Source organism: Talpa europaea, assembly GCF_964194135.1.
Source record: "Talpa europaea genome assembly, chromosome: 8".
Classification (NCBI taxonomy): Eukaryota; Metazoa; Chordata; class Mammalia; order Eulipotyphla; family Talpidae; genus Talpa; species Talpa europaea.
In genome coordinates, this window is record NC_140075.1 from 43,426,393 (window position 1) to 43,444,336 (window position 17,944).

The following is a 17,944-nucleotide window of genomic DNA, read 5'->3' on the forward strand; positions in this document are numbered from 1 at the left end:
GAAGAAAGAAATTGAGTCCCTAAAGAGGGAAGTAAAAGAAATGCAGGAGATCAAAGAATTAATGGAAGAACTAAAGAATTCTGGGAAAAGCAATGAAAGCAGAATAGATGAAATGGAAGAACGAATAAGTAATCTTGAAGACACAGAAATAAAAAGAACCAAAACAGAGAAGGAAAGAGAAGTACGAAGGAAAAAGAACGAAGAAAGACTTCGGGAACTATCTGACTCCATGAGGAAAGGAAATATAAGAGTTATAGGAATACCAGAAGGACAGGAGAGAGATGTAGGAACAGAGAAAATATTCAAAGAGATAATTGAAGAGAACTTCCCAAATGTGAAGAAGGAGCTGAAAATTGATATACAAGAAGCAAGAAGAACACCAAACTTCCACGACGAAAGGAAAAATACAGCAAGACACATAATAGTAAAGCTCCCAAGAATCCAGGACAAGGAAAAAATAATGAAGCTGGCAAGAGGGAAGAAACAGATAACATTCAAAGGAAAACCAATCAGGCTGACATCAGACTTCTCCGAAGAAACACTACGGGCAAGGAGAGAGTGGAGGGACATAGTCAACAGACTCCAAGAAAACAGATGCCAACCAAGAATACTCTATCCCGCAAAGCTCTCCTTCCTCTTTGAAGAAAGAATATGGACCTTCCCAGACAAACAGAAACTCCGGAATTACATTGCAACTAAACCCCCACTCCAAAAAATACTACAAGGAGTCCTAAAGCCAGAACCTCAGAGCGACGAATAACAATGAAAGGCCAAAAAAAAAAAAAAAAGTTATTAAAAGAATAAATAAATAAAATCAAAGGAAAGACAAACACAATGGCAAATACAGATGTTAACATATCAATATTAACTCTAAATGTAAATGGACTAAACTCTTCAATAAAAAGACACAGAGTTGCAGCCTGGATTAAGAAACAAAACCCAACCTTTTGCTGTCTCCAGGAAACACATTTAGCTACAAAAGATAAAAATAGGCTCAAAGTTAAAGGATGGAAAACAATCCTACAAGCAAATGGACCAAAAAAGAAAGCAGGAACAGCTATACTTATATCAGATAAAACAGATTTCAAACTCAAAAAGATAAAAAGAGACCCCAATGGTCACTACATTATGATCAAGGGGACAATACTTCAAGAAGAAATAACACTCATTAACATATACTCACCAAACGAAGGAGCACCAAAATATATCAGACAACTGTTGTCCTCTCTGAAAACAGACATCAGAGAAAACACATACATAGTGGGAGACTTCAACACACCACTATCAACAATGGATAGATCAACAAGACAAAAAATAAGTAAAGAAACCAAAGCTCTAAATAAAGACCTAGAGCAATTGGGCTTAACAGACATCTATAGAACACTAAACCCCAAAAAAACGGAGTACACATTTTTCTCAAGCGCACATGGATCATTCTCCAGGATCGATCACATACTGGGGCACAAGACAAACATCAACAGATACACCAAGATTGAAATCATATCAACCATCTTTTCTGACCATGAAGGCATCAAACTAGAAATAAACCATAAAAAGAAGGCAAGGAACTTTCCTACCTCATGGAGATTAAAAACCACACTACTGGAAGACCATTGGACTAATGAGGAGATCAAAGAAGAAATTAAAAAATTTTTTGAATTGAACGACAAGGAGGACACCAATATCCTAAATGTATGGGATGCAGCAAAAGCAGTAATAAGAGGAAAATATATAGCAATAGAAGCTCACATCAAGAAACAAGAAAGAACGCAAAGAAACAACCTAATCTCGAAGCTCAAAGATCTAGAAAAAGAACAACAAGAAAACCCCAAAACCAGTAGAAGAAAAGAAATAATAAAAACCAAAGCAGAAATAAATGAAATTGAAACTAAAAAAACAATCCAAAAGATCAATGAAACCAAGAGCTGGTTCTTTGAAAAAATCAATAAAATAGACAAACCCCTAGCCAGGCTCACAAAGGAAAAAAGGGAGAAAGCACAAATAAACAGGATCATCAATGAAAGAGGAGAAATCACAACGGACACAGCAGAAATCAAAAGAATAATCAGTAACTACTATGAACAGTTATATGGAAACAAGTTTAACAATCTAGAGGAGATGGACAAATTCCTACAACTCTACAATCACCCAAAGCTAGATAAAGAAGAAATAGAACACCTAAACAGACCAATTACAATTAGCGAAATTGAAATGGTAATCAAAAACCTCCCCAAAAACAAAAGCCCAGGACCTGATGGATTTACAAATGAATTCTACCAAACATTCAGAGACGAATTAGTGCCTATCCTTCACAAACTCTTCCAAAAAATTGAGAAGGAAGGGACAATACCAAACACGTTCTATGAAGCCAACATTACACTAATACCAAAACCGAACAAGGACAACACAAAAAAGGAAAACTACAGGCCAATCTCCCTAATGAACACTGATGCAAAAATCCTCAATAAAATTTTAGCCATCAGAATCCAACAATGTATCCATAAGATAATTCACCACAACCAAGTAGGATTCATTCCAGGGGCACAAGGATGGTTTAACATCCGAAAATCAATCAACGTTATCCAACACATCAACAAAAAGAAATATAAAAACCATATGATAATATCAATAGATGCTGAGAAAGCTTTCGACAAAGTGCAACACCCATTCATGATAAAAGCCCTTGAAGTTCTTGGGATACAAGGAACATACCTCAACATCATAAAGGCCATCTATGACAAGCCAACAGCCAGTATCATTCTCAATGGTGAAAAGCTGAAAGCAATTCCATTAAGATCTGGAACAAGACAAGGATGTCCACTCTCACCATTGCTTTTCAATATAATACTGGAAGTCCTAGCCAGGGCAATAAGACAAGAGAAAGACATCCAAGGAATCCAAATAGGAAAAGAAGAAGTCAAACTATCACTATTTGCAGACGATATGATATTATACATAGAGAACCCCAAAAACTCCACAGAAAAGCTAATTCAACTCATCAATCAGTTCAGTAAAGTGGCAGGATACAAAATCAACACGCAAAAGTCAGTAGCCTTCCTATACACAAACAATAAATCTGAAGAAGAAGAAATCAAAAAGACCATCCCTTTTGTTATTGAAACAAAAAAAATCAAATATTTGGGAATAAATCTAACAAAAGAGGTAAAGGACCTATACAAAGAAAACTATAAAACACTGTTAAAAGAAATAGAAGAAGACACAAAGAAATGGAGAGACATCCCCTGTTCATGGATTGGAAGAATAAACATTATTAAAATGGCCATCCTTCCAAAAGCAATATACAGATTCAATGCTATTCCAATCAAAATTTCAATGTCATTCTTCAAAGAAATAGAACAATTATTGATGAAATTCATATGGAATCACAAAAAACCCCGAATAGCCAAAGCTCTCCTGAAAAAAAAAGAAGGGAATGGAGGCATCAGACTCCCAGACTTCAAACTATACTACAAAGCCATAATCATCAAAACTGCATGGTATTGGAACAAGAACAGACATACAGACCAATGGAATCGAATAGAAAATCCAGAAATAAACCCACAGATTTATGGTCAACTAATCTTTGACAAAGGAGCAAAGACTATGCATTGGAGCAAAGAAAGTTTGTTCAATAAATGGTGCTGGGAAAACTGGGTCGCTACATGCAAAAGAATGAAGCTTGACCACCACCTCACACCATACACAAAAATCAACTCAAAATGGATTAAAGAACTAGACATAAGACCTGAAACCATAAAATACATAGAAGGAAATATAGGCGAAACACTACGTGATTTGCACATCAAAGACATCTTTACAGACACATCACCCAAAGCAGTGATAGTGAAGGCAAAGATAAACAGCTGGGACTATATCAAATTAAAGAGCTTTTGCACAGCAAAAGAGACAATAACAAAAACAAAGAGAAACCCCACCAACTGGGAGAACATTTTTGCACCCAACACTAATGATAAAGGACTGATCACAAAAATCTGCAAAGAGCTGATGAGACTCAACAACAACAAAGAAAATAATCCAGTCAAAAAATGGGCAGAAGAGCTTAAAAGAAACTTCTCTGAAGAGGAAATGCAAATGGCCAACAGGCATATGAAAAAATGTTCAACATCACTTGTCATCAGGGAAATGCAAATCAAAACTACCATGAGATACCATCTTACACCAGTGAGAATGGCACATATTAAAAAAACTAGCAACAACAAATGTTGGCGAGGGTGTGGAGAAAAAGGAACTCTTCTGCACTGTTGGTGGGAGTGCAAACTGGTCCAACCACTGTGGAAAGCTGTGTGGAGATTTCTGGACCTACTAAACATAGAGCTTCCATATGACCCAGCAATTCCACTCCTAGGTATTTACCCAAAGGACACAGAAACATCAATTCCAAAGAACACCTGCACCCCTATGTTTATAGCAGCACTGTTTACAATAGCTAAGCTTTGGAAACAACCCAAATGCCCAAAAATAGATGACTGGATCAAGAAGATGTGGTACATATATACCATGGAATATTACTCAGCATTCAAAAAAGATAAACACATGCAATTTGCTGCAACATGGATGGCGCTGGAAGGGATCATGCTCAGTGAAATAAGCCAAAAAGAAAAAGAAAAATACCGGATGGTCTCACTCATAGCAGGAATCTAGAAAACTTAAATAATGGACCAGGAAAATGAATAACTATAAGAAAGTGAAAATCAAAATCAACAAAAAACTATGAACCAGAGACACTTTTAGGGGGGCGGGGGCGGGAGGGGAGGGATTGGGGTCAGAATGGGGGGCTGCAATTGTATGGGGAATATAACAATAAAATTTATAAAAAAAAAAAATGTCTATTACTAATTAATGGATAAACAAATGTAGTATTCCCATACAATAAACTATACATTGAGTTTACAGGAAAAAAAAAATGAAGTCCTCATACATGCCAGAGCATGGATGAACTTTGGAAGTATGTTAATTGAAAAAGGCAATCACAGTGCCTCCCCTGTTGGCGCAGTGGTTGAGCGCTGGGCTACGAGGCTGCCCACAGCCTCTGCAGCACGGGTTTGTTCCCTGGCCGCTGAGGGTCCCACAAAAAAAAAAAAGAAAAAGGTAATCACAAAAAACCATATAATGTATGATTTCATTTATATGAAATGTCTAGAGTAAGTGATCCACAGAAAAAATTAGATGAGCGGTTCAAGAGAATGGGGGAGAAGAGAACTGGAAGGTACAGAATTTCTTTTGGGAGTGACAGATGTATTTTATAATTAGCAGGGATAGACACACAAAGCTCACTGAACTGAACACTTACATGGGTGAACTTAGTGGTATGTGAATTCCATCTTAATAAAACTTGCTAAGATAAATTTCCATGCTTCTATGTTACTATGTCCCTCTTTCCCTGAAATAATAATGATCCATACTCAGGCCTTCCTGGTGGCACAACAGGTTGAGTGCAGTGCTGTGAAGCTGTCCGCAGCCTCTGCAGCGCCAGTTCGATTCCTGGCCGACCAGGGAGATTCTCACATGGCACAGCAGACCTCTCCTGTCTCGCCCTCTGCTCCCCTCAGCAATGTATTTCAGACATTCTGCCTGTTCTGCTCCCCGCTCTGTTTCTGGTGAATCCTCTCACCATCCCATGCCTCTGGCCTGCACCCCAGTTCTTGTATAAATAAATCATTTTTTTAAAAGTTGAAAAAAATAATGATCCATACTCAACTACTTATGTAAAACTCAGCCTTTTGAGCCTCACTTCATTGGAGGTCCTTCAGAAACACATTGAAAAGCAGCTACTTTAGGGCCTCCCTGGTGGCGCAGGGGGTTAAGTCTCAGTACTATGAAACTATCTGCAGTCACTGCAACATGAGTTCGATCCCCAGCCAGGGAGCTGACTCACATGGCGCACCAGATGTCTGTCTCACCCACTGGTCCCCTCAGCAGTGTATTTCAGTCAATCTGCCTGTCTGTTCCCTACTCTGTCTCTGGGGAATCCTCTCAACCATGGCACCGCTGGCCTGTACTCTAGTTCTTGTATGCATAAATAAAATATCTTTAAAAAAAGGAGATTAAACCTTATCGTTTTTAGTAGGGATTGATGATAGGAGTAGGGAGCTAGAATAACCTATTTATATTAAAACACTAATAATATATGAACAAAACTCTTTTACAATGAAAACATTGTATTTTTAAAAATACCAGATCAATAAACAACAGCACATACCATGAATTATTAGCAGAGTTAGACACATATTTGTAAAGGTATACCTGACATACACTATGTTAACCTCCAAAGCAGCACCACTATTCTGAACCTAACCATCTAGTCCTAGAAAAAGTAGCTAATTTTTCTAGACTCTTAAAATGGAACTATTTCAATTACCAGTATTGGTTTAAGACTTATCTTCTTCTGCAAAAGCAGATTCTCATCTGAGGTTGGGGTAATAGTATGAATTCTAAAAAGCAGCAACCTGAATAACAGCCAAAATATTTTAATATTTTTTCAATTATTTAAATGGTTTTTCTACAATGTGACTAGATTCAACCTTAAAAAAATTATATTTTAGGGCCTCCCCTGGTGGCGCAGCAGTTGAGTGCTGGGCTGAGAAGCTGCCCGCAGCCTCTGCAGTGCCGGTTAGATCCCTGGCCACCTGCAGGGGTCCCGCATGGTGCACAGATCTCTCCTGCCATGCCTGCTGCTCCCCTCGGCAGTGTATTTCATCAGTCTGCCTGCTCTGCTCCCCGCTCTGGCTCTGGTGAATTCTCTCACCCTCCCGCGCTTCTGACTGTACCCAGTGCTTGTATAAATAAATAAATAAATCTTTTTTTTAAATTATATTTTATTGGCCATATATTTAACATTATAAAAGCAAGGGCAATGTTTGGTTAAATATATAACACAGAACATTTGCTTTGTTCCCCAGCTACCTATTTTTATAGATAAGACAATTAAGGCTCAAAATAATTGATATCTCTAAACTCACTGAAGGCACCAGCTACAGAGAAGGTATTGTTTGTTTTTCCTGCCGTTTAGCCATCCTTTCTACTTTTCCACACCAGCTCTCAGCTAAAAATACATACCAGATATTGGAATTTGCCAACTTCATAATTTACTTATGAAACAACTGTAAGAACTACACAAACCTAGAAACTCAAGAACACTAAATATTATTTTTCATAAAAATATGGAAAATGTGCATCCTTCCCTTCTATTTTTAATTGATGATTTATTCTACTCCAAGTACTTTTCTGGACTACAACACATGGTGTAAAAAATACAGCCAGTTTTGCTCAGCATACAGTAGTTCACTAAAAGACTGTTTTCTTTTCATCTATCTCAACTTGTCACTTAGGCCGCTAATGACTACTGGCCTTTACACACTAAATACAGATATTCATAGCCACGACTTTTGCTGGCTTAACTATCTTCTTGAAACTGAAGCATACACAAAGAATGTTAACTTGGGAAAGACAGTGAGATCTCTGCCTAATACAAATAATATCTAGAACTAACATTTCAATAATAACCACTCAAAATTTGCCTGCAACTTTCTGTGGGCCAGTTAACATATTATAGTGTCTAATTCTTTTGTCTTTATTCACCTTCTCTCCTTCCGGTCCTCTGAAGATGCTACCATCATTATTACATCATTAACTGCAGTTAGTCAAGCTGTGTCTGCTCAAAACAAGTCTATGATACCTCTGATTTAGCTGAAAAGATTTCTATGAACCATTCACCTAACCACCCACCTACCACACAGCAAATATTATTCAGTGGGCAGTTAATTTTATACAGTTTTACTTCTCTCCATGCAGAGCACCCCAAGATATTTTAACATTTACCACATATGTAGATTTCACATATCTTTTGAACTATGCTATTCATCACATCAAGAAAATAGAAGGCTAAAAAAGAAAAGGTGCTGAGTAAACAGGGTTAAATGAAATTTGTTTACTCCCTGACTGGATATCCCTGAGGAAAGATCTAATGTACTGAAATCAAAATGAATGGGCCGGGGCCTCTCTGGTGGTACAAGGGGTTAAGTGTCAGCAATATGAAGCTCTCCGCAGTCACTGCAGCACAAGTTCAACTCCCAGCCAGGGAGCTACCCATATGGCACAGCAGACCTCCCCTGTCTCGCCTGCGGCTCCCCTCAGCAGTGTATTTCAGTCAGTCTGCCTGTTCTGTTCCCCACTCTGTCTCCAGTGAGTCCTCTTACCCACCCCCTCTCCGCATCTGTGGCCTGTACCCCAGTTCTTGCATACATAAATAAAAATAATTCTTAAAAAAAATGAATGGGCCTACAGAAGGGTGAACTTTTATTAGCAGTTTTCAACACAGTGTGTGAAAAAGAAATGGAGAGGCAACATCATTCCAACTTAGATAATGACCCAAACACAATTTTTAAAATCAAGCTTCTTTCACAATACTTAAAATATTAAATAGTTCTTCAACCAATAACTTAGCATTGATAACACTAAAAAAAAGTAGAATATCAAGCATAAGACAAAGCAGTTAAAATAACTAATGGCCCACTAAAATTTGGAAAGACATTTTCTACTACTTTCAGAAACACTGGTGATTCTCAACCAGAGGTGAGGTGCCTCCCAAAACAAGTTTCGGTTGTCACAAGTGGGAGGGGTTGCTGTGGCATCTAAGAGAGGTCAAGGGTGCTGGTACATATCCCACATTACACAAGAAAACCAACACAATGAAGCCTTATCTAGCCCAAAATATCAACTGCATCAAAGCTGAGAAATCTTGAAAAATGTGATCAACAGCCAGAAAAAAAAAAATTACTGTTCAAGTGGATGATCCACTGATCCATTCTAACTTAGTTAAGGGGGCGAACAAAAACACCCTATAAGACAAAAGGCTTTTGGGCCTCCCTGGTGGTGCAGGGGTTGAGTCTCAGTGCTATCAAGCTATCGCCAGCCACTGCAGCATGTGTTAGATCCATGGCCTGAGAGATGATCCACATGGCTCAGGGACCGCTCCTGCCTCGCCCACTGCTCTCCTCAGCAGTGTACTTCAGCTGATCTGCCTGTTCTACTCCACACTCTGTCTCTGGTGAGTCCTCTCAGCCCCACACCTCTAGTCTTCACCCCAGTTCTTATATGCATAAATAAATCTTTTTTTTAAAGGCTATTTTGGAGCATGATTCCAGAAGAAGGTGATTTACTTAGAGAAAGTAATTGTTATCAAGCAGCATCATTTAAAAAAAAAAAGTCACACCATTTTAACAGGGAATAACTATAGCTTCATAACATACACTAAAAAAACTTTTCTTGTTAAAGAACTAAGGAGTAAGGATATAAATTTGAAATCAGAAAACAATGGTTACATTCTCCAAGTCACTTGCTTAATCCAGCCACTACAAACACCACTACAAATATATATATGAAAACATATAAATGCTAAGGCTATGTACATATACATATACATGTACATATATATACATGCATATATATATATGGCAAACCTTCCAGAAACTCAACATTTTTAACACATGCCCTCTGCTCATCATTAAAAGCTCATCAAAAGCAGTTTCTGAGAACAAGAATTCAAAAAAAAAATGCAAAAGTCAGGAAAGTATTTGTCAGATTAGTGTCAGAGACCTTTGTAAGGATGATGCCTTTATCCTCTGCAAAACATATCCCTATGGTGGTTCACTTGGCTTCAGAATTGCAGTCACTGAAAAGGTAACTGAAAAAAGTTACCTTTTTTGTATATCACCATTGTCAACTGTTGACTTGGAGTTTGCTCTGTGCAGATTACCACTTTAGAGCAACTGCCAAAATTTCTTCAATGACTGCAACTGTACCCTTCTCTTCCTCTCATATTTACTGTTTTTAAAATGCTTTAACTAAAAGTCTGCACACCACAAACTCTCAAAAGTATTAAAATAAGTCTTGATGGATTAATTTGCAGTACAATTTTTATAATTTTTCTTAAAATACCTCAATGACAGCTGTTTTTAAAATTCATATGAGCTGCAGCAAAATGCTGACTCAATATTATTGATTATTTTTCATATAAATAGTAATTGCCAATTTAAAAGCTGAAAGCAATCAATCCTAATTAAGCGAGCCTGACTATGAGAGGTAAAAATCTTCCCTCTAAACCATAGTCAAAGATAATAGTTTTCAAAAAAAGTAACCTTGAAAGCATTTACTTATTAAGTGAAATACTCCTTCAACCTAAAATCCTCCTTAAAACGCTTGCTTTTTGCTATGCTTTTTCACTGCTCTGAACTTCATCAATAGACCCAGCTGTTAAATTCAGGAGCAATGACAACAAATCCCTGGGCAAACAACTGCAGAGAGGAAGGCTCTTTAGAATATTCAGAGACAGTTGACAAAAGAGGGACATACTAAATACCCTTTCAAAATTCCATTAAGAGGGCCTCCCCAGTGGCGCAGTGGGTTGAGCAGTGGGTTGAGCACAGCGCTGTGAAGCTGTCCACAGCCTCTGCAGCGCGGGTTCGATTCCTGGCCGGCTGGGGAGATTCCCACAAGGCACAGCAGACCTCTCCTGTCATGCCCGCTGCTCCCCTCAGTAGTGCTTTGGTCCGTCTGCCTGTTCTGCTCCCCACTCTGTCTCTGGCAAATCCTCTCACCCTCCCACACCTCTGGCCTGTATCCCAGCTATTGTAGGAATAAAAAATAAATCTTAAAAAAATTTCATTAAGAAAATGGACAGAAATGAACAAACACACTTACCTACATCTTAAAGAAAATTATATTTCTATCCCTCAATGAATCCGGCATGGCTAATAAATAAAAAATCCAACAATTTGAACAACAGTGAGATAGTGTTACAGGTCTCTGAAGATGAGAAATGATCCTCACTAATCAAATGAAAAGTGGGAAAAACTGGTTCCATTACCCAGAGATTATGAGACATCTGATAAACCTTTTAAGTAGATAGATGTTAAGGACCAAGTGTCATTGTAAGTAAGCCTCCAGAGCTATATGTGCTTTTACTTCCCTGACTTAACTTACGCAAATTTAAAATGGCCAATTTTTATGATAATCATGTACTCCTGAACCATACCCCTTCTTTTAAAGACGATTTTTTCAGGACCCAGAGAGCACCATCTAAACCATATATCCAGTGCCGAGAGAATGAGCTCTCTAAATGCCACAGTTCTGTTTTATTTTTCCAAAAATCAGAAGATTTCTGCATGTGTCAGCATTCTTGAATTAAAGCAGGTGATTTCAAGTGAACATGCACACAGGAAAGAGATGCCGTCCTTTACAGTATCTATAATTCTCAATAAAAAGTGCAATGTAGCAAAATTTTCCCATCTTGGACCCAGGGTTATCAACAAAATTCAAAATCTAGGCTGTTTCACTGTTCTTATCTTTCCTGTTTCAATGTATTCTCTCTCTCGCTCTCTCTCTCTCTCTTTTTACTTACACACAACTCTTAAATGTATTCTATGTATTTTAACCTCACATTTCAGAATCAAGTTTGGGTCATAATTTATATATTACTCCTTAAGATAGAAACCACATCCACAGAACAGTTTCTCATTAATCTCATAAAATCCCTCAAGTTTCTTCTCAATTTAAAAATGTTATTAAAGTAAAACCACCTACATCCTTTTAAAGGAAACAATTACCACTAGCTTAAGTTATAGAAATGGACCCCCAAACAACTTTATGAATGCCAAAACTAACCTCAAATTTTGAAAAATAATCCATTGTAAAATTACAATAATTCATATGGTCTTTCAGCTACAAATGTTCAATTGAAAAATTATTTTTCACCCAAGTAAACAGTACTGAAAAACCTAAGAAATATAAACCAGCTTTATATTCCCTTTCCCTCTATCCTAAGACTTCAATTTCCACCTTTTATGGAAAGGAAATAAACAACTAGCTTCCTGTTCAATCACTAGCTTACAGCCAGTCTTTTACACATCACAGAACACAACCCGCCTCCTCCTTTACTTCTCTCAAATGTCTCTTATCTTAATTTAAACCTGTTGAAATATGAGACCGTTTTACCACACTAATGCTTTCCTATGAGATTTATCTTACTTATTTCAACATAAAGTATGCAAGAAACGTCAAGATGTCTATAGATTATTTTTTACTCCAAAAATCTTTCAATTATTTATGCAGTGAAGACTTGGTACCCATGAAAGTGAAATTTTGCTTTGCCAAACTATTGAAATTTATAAGAAATGGTTTAATCTTCTGTTTCTACTATTGTACACAACTAGAAAAAGGGCCTCTCACATCACTCCCCTTTCTGTTTTAATTACATGAAAATGTAAAATGACTATCAATAAAAAGGATTACCTTAAAAAAAACTAAATATTACTTTAACCCTATACTTTCCTTTAAAAATGGGTTGTCTTAGAAAAACTGAGTTAGACAAATTCTTTTGTGCTTGGATGAACAACAGGAAAGCAAAGCCTCCAGGCCTTTGGGGAGGAATCTAGTCCCCACAGTCCAGCTCTGATGTGCCTGGGAGATAAGGCTCCATAGTGACACTTAAGGAAAGGCCTGTTCACATTTGAATTTCTGCATTCCTCAAGAACAATTCATGGCAATAACTAACTTTGCAGAAGAACTACATGAAAGCTTTGGCCAATGAATGAGGGTCATCTGCTCTTTATCACAAGGGTAAACCTCATCCTGGCCACTTTCTAACCTTTTAACCCTGTGAATTCCTAATTTACACATGAATAATGGAATTCTTGCCTAGAGTGCAACTTTCAGCTTCTAGTTCCTAAGTTTAGAAATCAAGGCTTGATAGTCTGTGTGTTAAAAATCTAAAACTTCTACAGATACAAATTTTAGGTTTCCAGGTGCTATATTATTACACTTGAGAACCAAAAGCAATGTTTGCTGACAAAATCCTTGATCAGAAAATAAAAAGAACACACTTGCTCCCTGCTGCTATCAGTAACTAGGAGAGAGCTATTAAAAAAAAAAAAAAACACACCAGAATGTCCACTTAATGCCTATTCTCTTCCTGTTTAATATGTATAACATCTCTAACCTGAACAGGACAGTCATTTGAGCCTGCAGCAATTGGACCTTATCAGACAGCAGAACTAACTTTGTGAATTTAGAACATCTAAGAAACCTCAAATTTCTAAAGAAAAAGCTAAATTCACTGTGCATCTTTTATTTTAAATCCATAATAATAACTGCAATTTCCTAGCAAAATGCCTCCTCAGAATTAAAGAAACTGAATGAATATGAAATATATGTTCCCTCAATTGCAGATTACAGTTGGTATTCAGTAACAATGGAATAGCCTACATAAATTCACTGGAAAGTTTCTGATACTTTACCACAATAGTTCACAATGGTTCAATTCTAATCAAATATTTATCATGAATAATTTTTATAAAGATACAAAAATCTAAATATAGTTAAGGAGCCTGTACCAACATTTGTTAAGACTCTTTAGGTGTTGTTTATGAAGTTTGAAAGCTCTGTGTGTTTTCAACGTATTTCTGGGTGTCCGAGAGTTCTGTCAGGCTTCTCAGGAGGTCCTGGAAATAATGTGTGGTCATGACAAACACTCCTATTTTTAGGCTATCGCCCCCCCCTTCACCCGTTCATCCTGGCCCCTTCTCCACTGGCAAGGTAATAATACAAGTTCCTGGTATGAAAACACGAGATTTCACAAACCCCAAAGGATGGAAAAAAATGCAACCCTATAGTTGCATTAGACAAAAATGAACAGAACATTAGCATAAAAAGCAATATTCTGAAAATAATACTGTACATAAAAAAACACGACTCAACTTCCCAAATAAAGACTTTTAGTCAAAGATTACATCAAAAAAAGGAAACTCTATCAGGAATTCTCTTGGAGGGATTAGAACTGAAAGCTTTTTACTTTTCTGACATATTTCAATATAAAAATATCTATGCTTGTAGTGTATTTTCTACAACAAAACATGACTTTACAAATAATACCAGATGGCATAAATATGATCATGGACTGTTAAAGTCTCCCAGGAAACCGCTTTCTATTTTCAATTGTATAGACCTTGAAGAAATGGTTTCCTAAAGATTACATCTTTATCTCAAAAGCTCCTTCTTTCCATTGTTCATCCTGTAAGTGATCAATTTGTACATAAAGTACAAAATCTCTTTTTTGGATTAACAGAGCATTTAGTTGGGATGCCTATAATACTATTTTTTTTTTTTGAAAGGATATCTTTTTTTTTTTAATATTTATTTTTATTGATTTATACAAGCACTGGGAGCGTGAGAGAATTCACCAGAGCCAGAGCGGGGAGCAGAGAAGGCAGAAGGACCGAAGTACACTGCTGAGGGGAGCAGCGGGCGGCAGGAGAGGTCTGCGCGCCATGTGGGACCCTCCTCCGGTGGCCAGGGAGCAGCCGGGGATCGAACCGGCGCTGCAGAGTCTGCGGGCAGCTTCGCAACCCAGCGCTCAACCGCTGCGCCACCGGGGAGGCCCTGCCTATAATACTATTTCTAATATAAAGGTATTGGGATTTTTTAAAGATTTAAATTGTGTATTGTAATCTTGAGTGCTGTGTGCTTGATTGCCTGAAGAGGGGGGCAGCTACAGTGGAAACAAGGAGCTTCTATCTATCTTAAGGCCCATCTTTACCCTCCACAGTTATTATGTCAACCACCAAGCAATGGATCACTTGGACAAATGGCTGATCTGATGGAATTGTTAAAGCAAGGGAAATTATTAGACAGCAAACCTATGACAATTGGGAAAAAGTGGGCAGACCTGGTTTAAAGTCTATTATGCATAATTTGGAAATGGCATAATCTCTTTCCTTCCCAGCAAGAAAAGACTAGACATACTTCAATGGCCTCTCTTATAATTAAAAAGCAACATGGGTGATCTTAAAGCAGTTCAAGAAATAGAAGACTGGGCTGTAAGAAAGATTTGGTATTCTAGGGCCATCTACAAAGCACAAAGATTTGCTTGTGCTTTTCAACTGTAATTACTAATTTCCAGAAGAAGAGACTTTAGAACAACTTTTTGTTGTGCTGGCAAAACTTCTACACCAAACTGTGTTCAAAGTATCAAAACTTAAATTTATATAAAGCCACCTCACCAAATTTTGGTCTTCTAAACCTAATTCGACTTTTGTTTTCACTCATTTGAATTTATTTTCCCTCTGATTTCTCTGTATGTCTTAGCATCAGCTATTATCTTCAGGAAAATTCTCAATGATTATGTGATCCTTAGTTACCATATTTGGAATCAAGAAATCATCAAAATGTAACAAGAAGAAAAGTTAACAATCAAGAAGTTAAACACTTACTTGATAAGGTAAGATGAGCTTTTTGACTAAGAATGGCTCCATATTTGTTCATTGCCAAGCACTGATAAAATCCTTCATCAGATTGTTCTCCTCGCTTGCCTTCTACCTCAGTGATGTATAAAGAGCCGTTAGACAGAACCTGGATCCGTTTATTTTCAGAGACTTTTGCTCCATTTTTCAACCATGTGACCTTAATGGGAACTTCTCCATGAGCCTGGCAATCTAAAGTGACTGGGTCCTTTCTTGTGACAGTTACATCCTGTGGTTCTTTTATAAAAAACAGTTCACTAAAGCACCACACTCCTATAAAGAAAAAGGGGGAAAGGTATACACAGAATTATAGATATAAAATAATTTTACCACACAATTATAAACAAATCATAGTACTTAACTTACACATTAATAAACCAAGTTTATAAATGAATCTAAGTTTCAGGAAAACTTTTCAACAAATCAAACCTATCATCTTTCACAACAGCTACTTAAAAATTTCAATAACTTCCATGTCTCCTAAGAATTGTGTTCTCGAGCTCCTTGCTAGAGGTTCAAAATCATCAAGAAGACTCATGAGCACAAGCTGTTTGCTACTTTTACAAGCTTGTCAAAAAGATCTTGAACAGAGTAAGTCGTAAAAGTCTAATTTTACAAGAAATCATTAGCAAAACTCCAACTCTGTGAACAAGCAAGTTTATTTCCTTGTCCCTTGAAGTGTTTTTGGAGCCGTTGGCACCTACTCCTTTGGGAAGTGCATTTATCTTTTGTGACAAATTACAAGTCTGCATTTTAATATAAAAGAAGCCCATTTACTTAATTTCTGTAGAGTAAGAGAAATATTTAAAGGACTGTTGACTTTGAAAAGTGGGTAATGCTTGCTGCTTGTACTCAGTGCTCAGTGGGTGATCGAATTAGGAAACTTATTAATTTTTTTAGAACTTCCAACTGTTGGGGGAAAGTGTGACTAATTAGTCCTTACAGTCTAATAGGGATAGGAGATTGCTTAATCAACCAATATTCATTTTTATCAGAACAGAGGAAAGGCTTTATCTTAAGCATACACATCCCTCCCTGTCCCCGCCAGGATAAAGGATCCCATGACCCCCTGATATCGTGTCACCTCCTGCCTTCAGAGCAAAGGTTGGCTAAAGTCTTGGGTATTGAAGGAGTTCTGTTAAGTATTAGGGATTTGGGGAGAACGTTTCATCTTTCTTCTGATTGTTTTGAATTCATGACTACGAGCCATCAGGATTGATTTCCCTGTTTCTCATCAAGGCAGGTTCTTGGAAACTTCACACACCGGTCATGCTCCCACGCCCAGGCCTCAGACTTCTCCTGAAGGTACGCCTAGGGCGATGCGAGCCCCCCAGCGCCGCAAGAACTACTCCGGAAGGCGCCCATTGTGTTTCCGAGTCACATCTGACTTTGATCTTTTTCTCATGCTCACAGAAAACTAACCCCTCCTGGAAAGCCGCGAGTTCTGGGTTTGTAACCTGCAAATAAGTAAAATAACCCATTCTCCTAAACTCCTCTTCCCCCTCCCTCTTACCACTTGACATTTTTTATCTCTGGGAATAAACCAACTCAGATGCAAAGAGAAAAATCAGTTCATCCAAGTTTGCGCAAGGCTGACCTGGATGCGAGAAATAAATCTTATTTAGGGCCCTTCCTTCCCAGCTTCGGGTACCTTTTCCCTCCCCTTTGGAGGATGAACCGGCCACGCACTTCCCTCCCTCGGCTCTTTGCAATCCCATCCTTCTCACCTCCTCCTCCCTGCAGCCTGGTCGGGTAACCTGGGAGCTCTAGGGGTGCAGCCCCGCTGCCTGCTCGCCCCACCACCCCCGCCCTAGAACACAGGGGAGCCCCCACTGCCAACAGCGGGAGCCGCGCGGAGCCACGGCGCCCCTTGCGTGGCGAAGCTGCCACTAAGGAAACAATATAAATAAAGCCACGTGCGGCCTCGGCTGCCCCGGCCGGCGCGCGCGGCGAGGAGCCGGGGCTGACCGCAGGGGCGAGGACGCGGCCAGAGCCCGGACAATGGCGCGCGGGGGAAGCGGGGAGAGTGGACAGCGGTGGCCAGGACCCCGCAGCCCGCGGCCGGGGGAGCCCAGCTGGCAGGGGGGCGCGCGCCGGGAGAGGCGCCCCCAGCCCAGCGCGCGCCCCTGAGCGCCCCGCGGCAACTCGCGCCTCCGACCGAGGCGCAGGATGGGGGCAGGGGCCGGTGGTCAGCGCCGCCGTGGACACCCCGCGGGCCTCCCCCCGCCCCCCGCCCCCCACACCCGCTCGCGCTTCCCCCACCCCACTCGCGCCTGCCCGCTCCCCGCGGCCACAGAGCAAAGCGCGCCTACCTGGCACGGAGCCGAGGAGCAGGAGCGCGCGGAGCAGCATCCCTGGCGGCCGCCGCCGGGCGAGGGGTCGCGGGGAAGGCGCCATTCAGCGGGGCTGCGCGGGCATGCTCCCCCGCCGCCCCGCAGCTGCTGTCCGCCGGCCCCCGCCTCCGGGGCTCCCCGCGCCGCGGCCGCACGCGCGCAGCCTGGGCTTCCCGCTCGGCACCTCCCCGCGCGGCGCGGCCGGCGCTGGGCTCTGGGGCCGCGGCGAGGCCGGCGCACGGACACCCGCTCGCGGGAGGAGGGGGCGCGGAGTCCGGCCCGGGGGCGGGCGGAGTG

The 17,944-nt window shown here is 39.8% G+C and overlaps 1 protein-coding gene across 1 annotated transcript in view; it reads right to left on the reverse strand.

Annotated features, from left to right (window-relative positions):
* Positions 1-17,711, reverse strand: part of PRTG (protogenin) — a gene marked incomplete at both ends in the record, with an annotated part of 121,695 nt that extends 103,984 nt beyond the window's left edge. The window contains 2 exons of the mRNA XM_084239481.1: positions 15,285-15,587; positions 17,627-17,711. Coding sequence (XP_084095607.1) covers positions 15,285-15,587; positions 17,627-17,711 — 388 coding nt within the window. The remainder of the gene's footprint in view (positions 1-15,284; positions 15,588-17,626) is intronic.
* Positions 17,712-17,944: the final 233 nt, after the last annotated feature.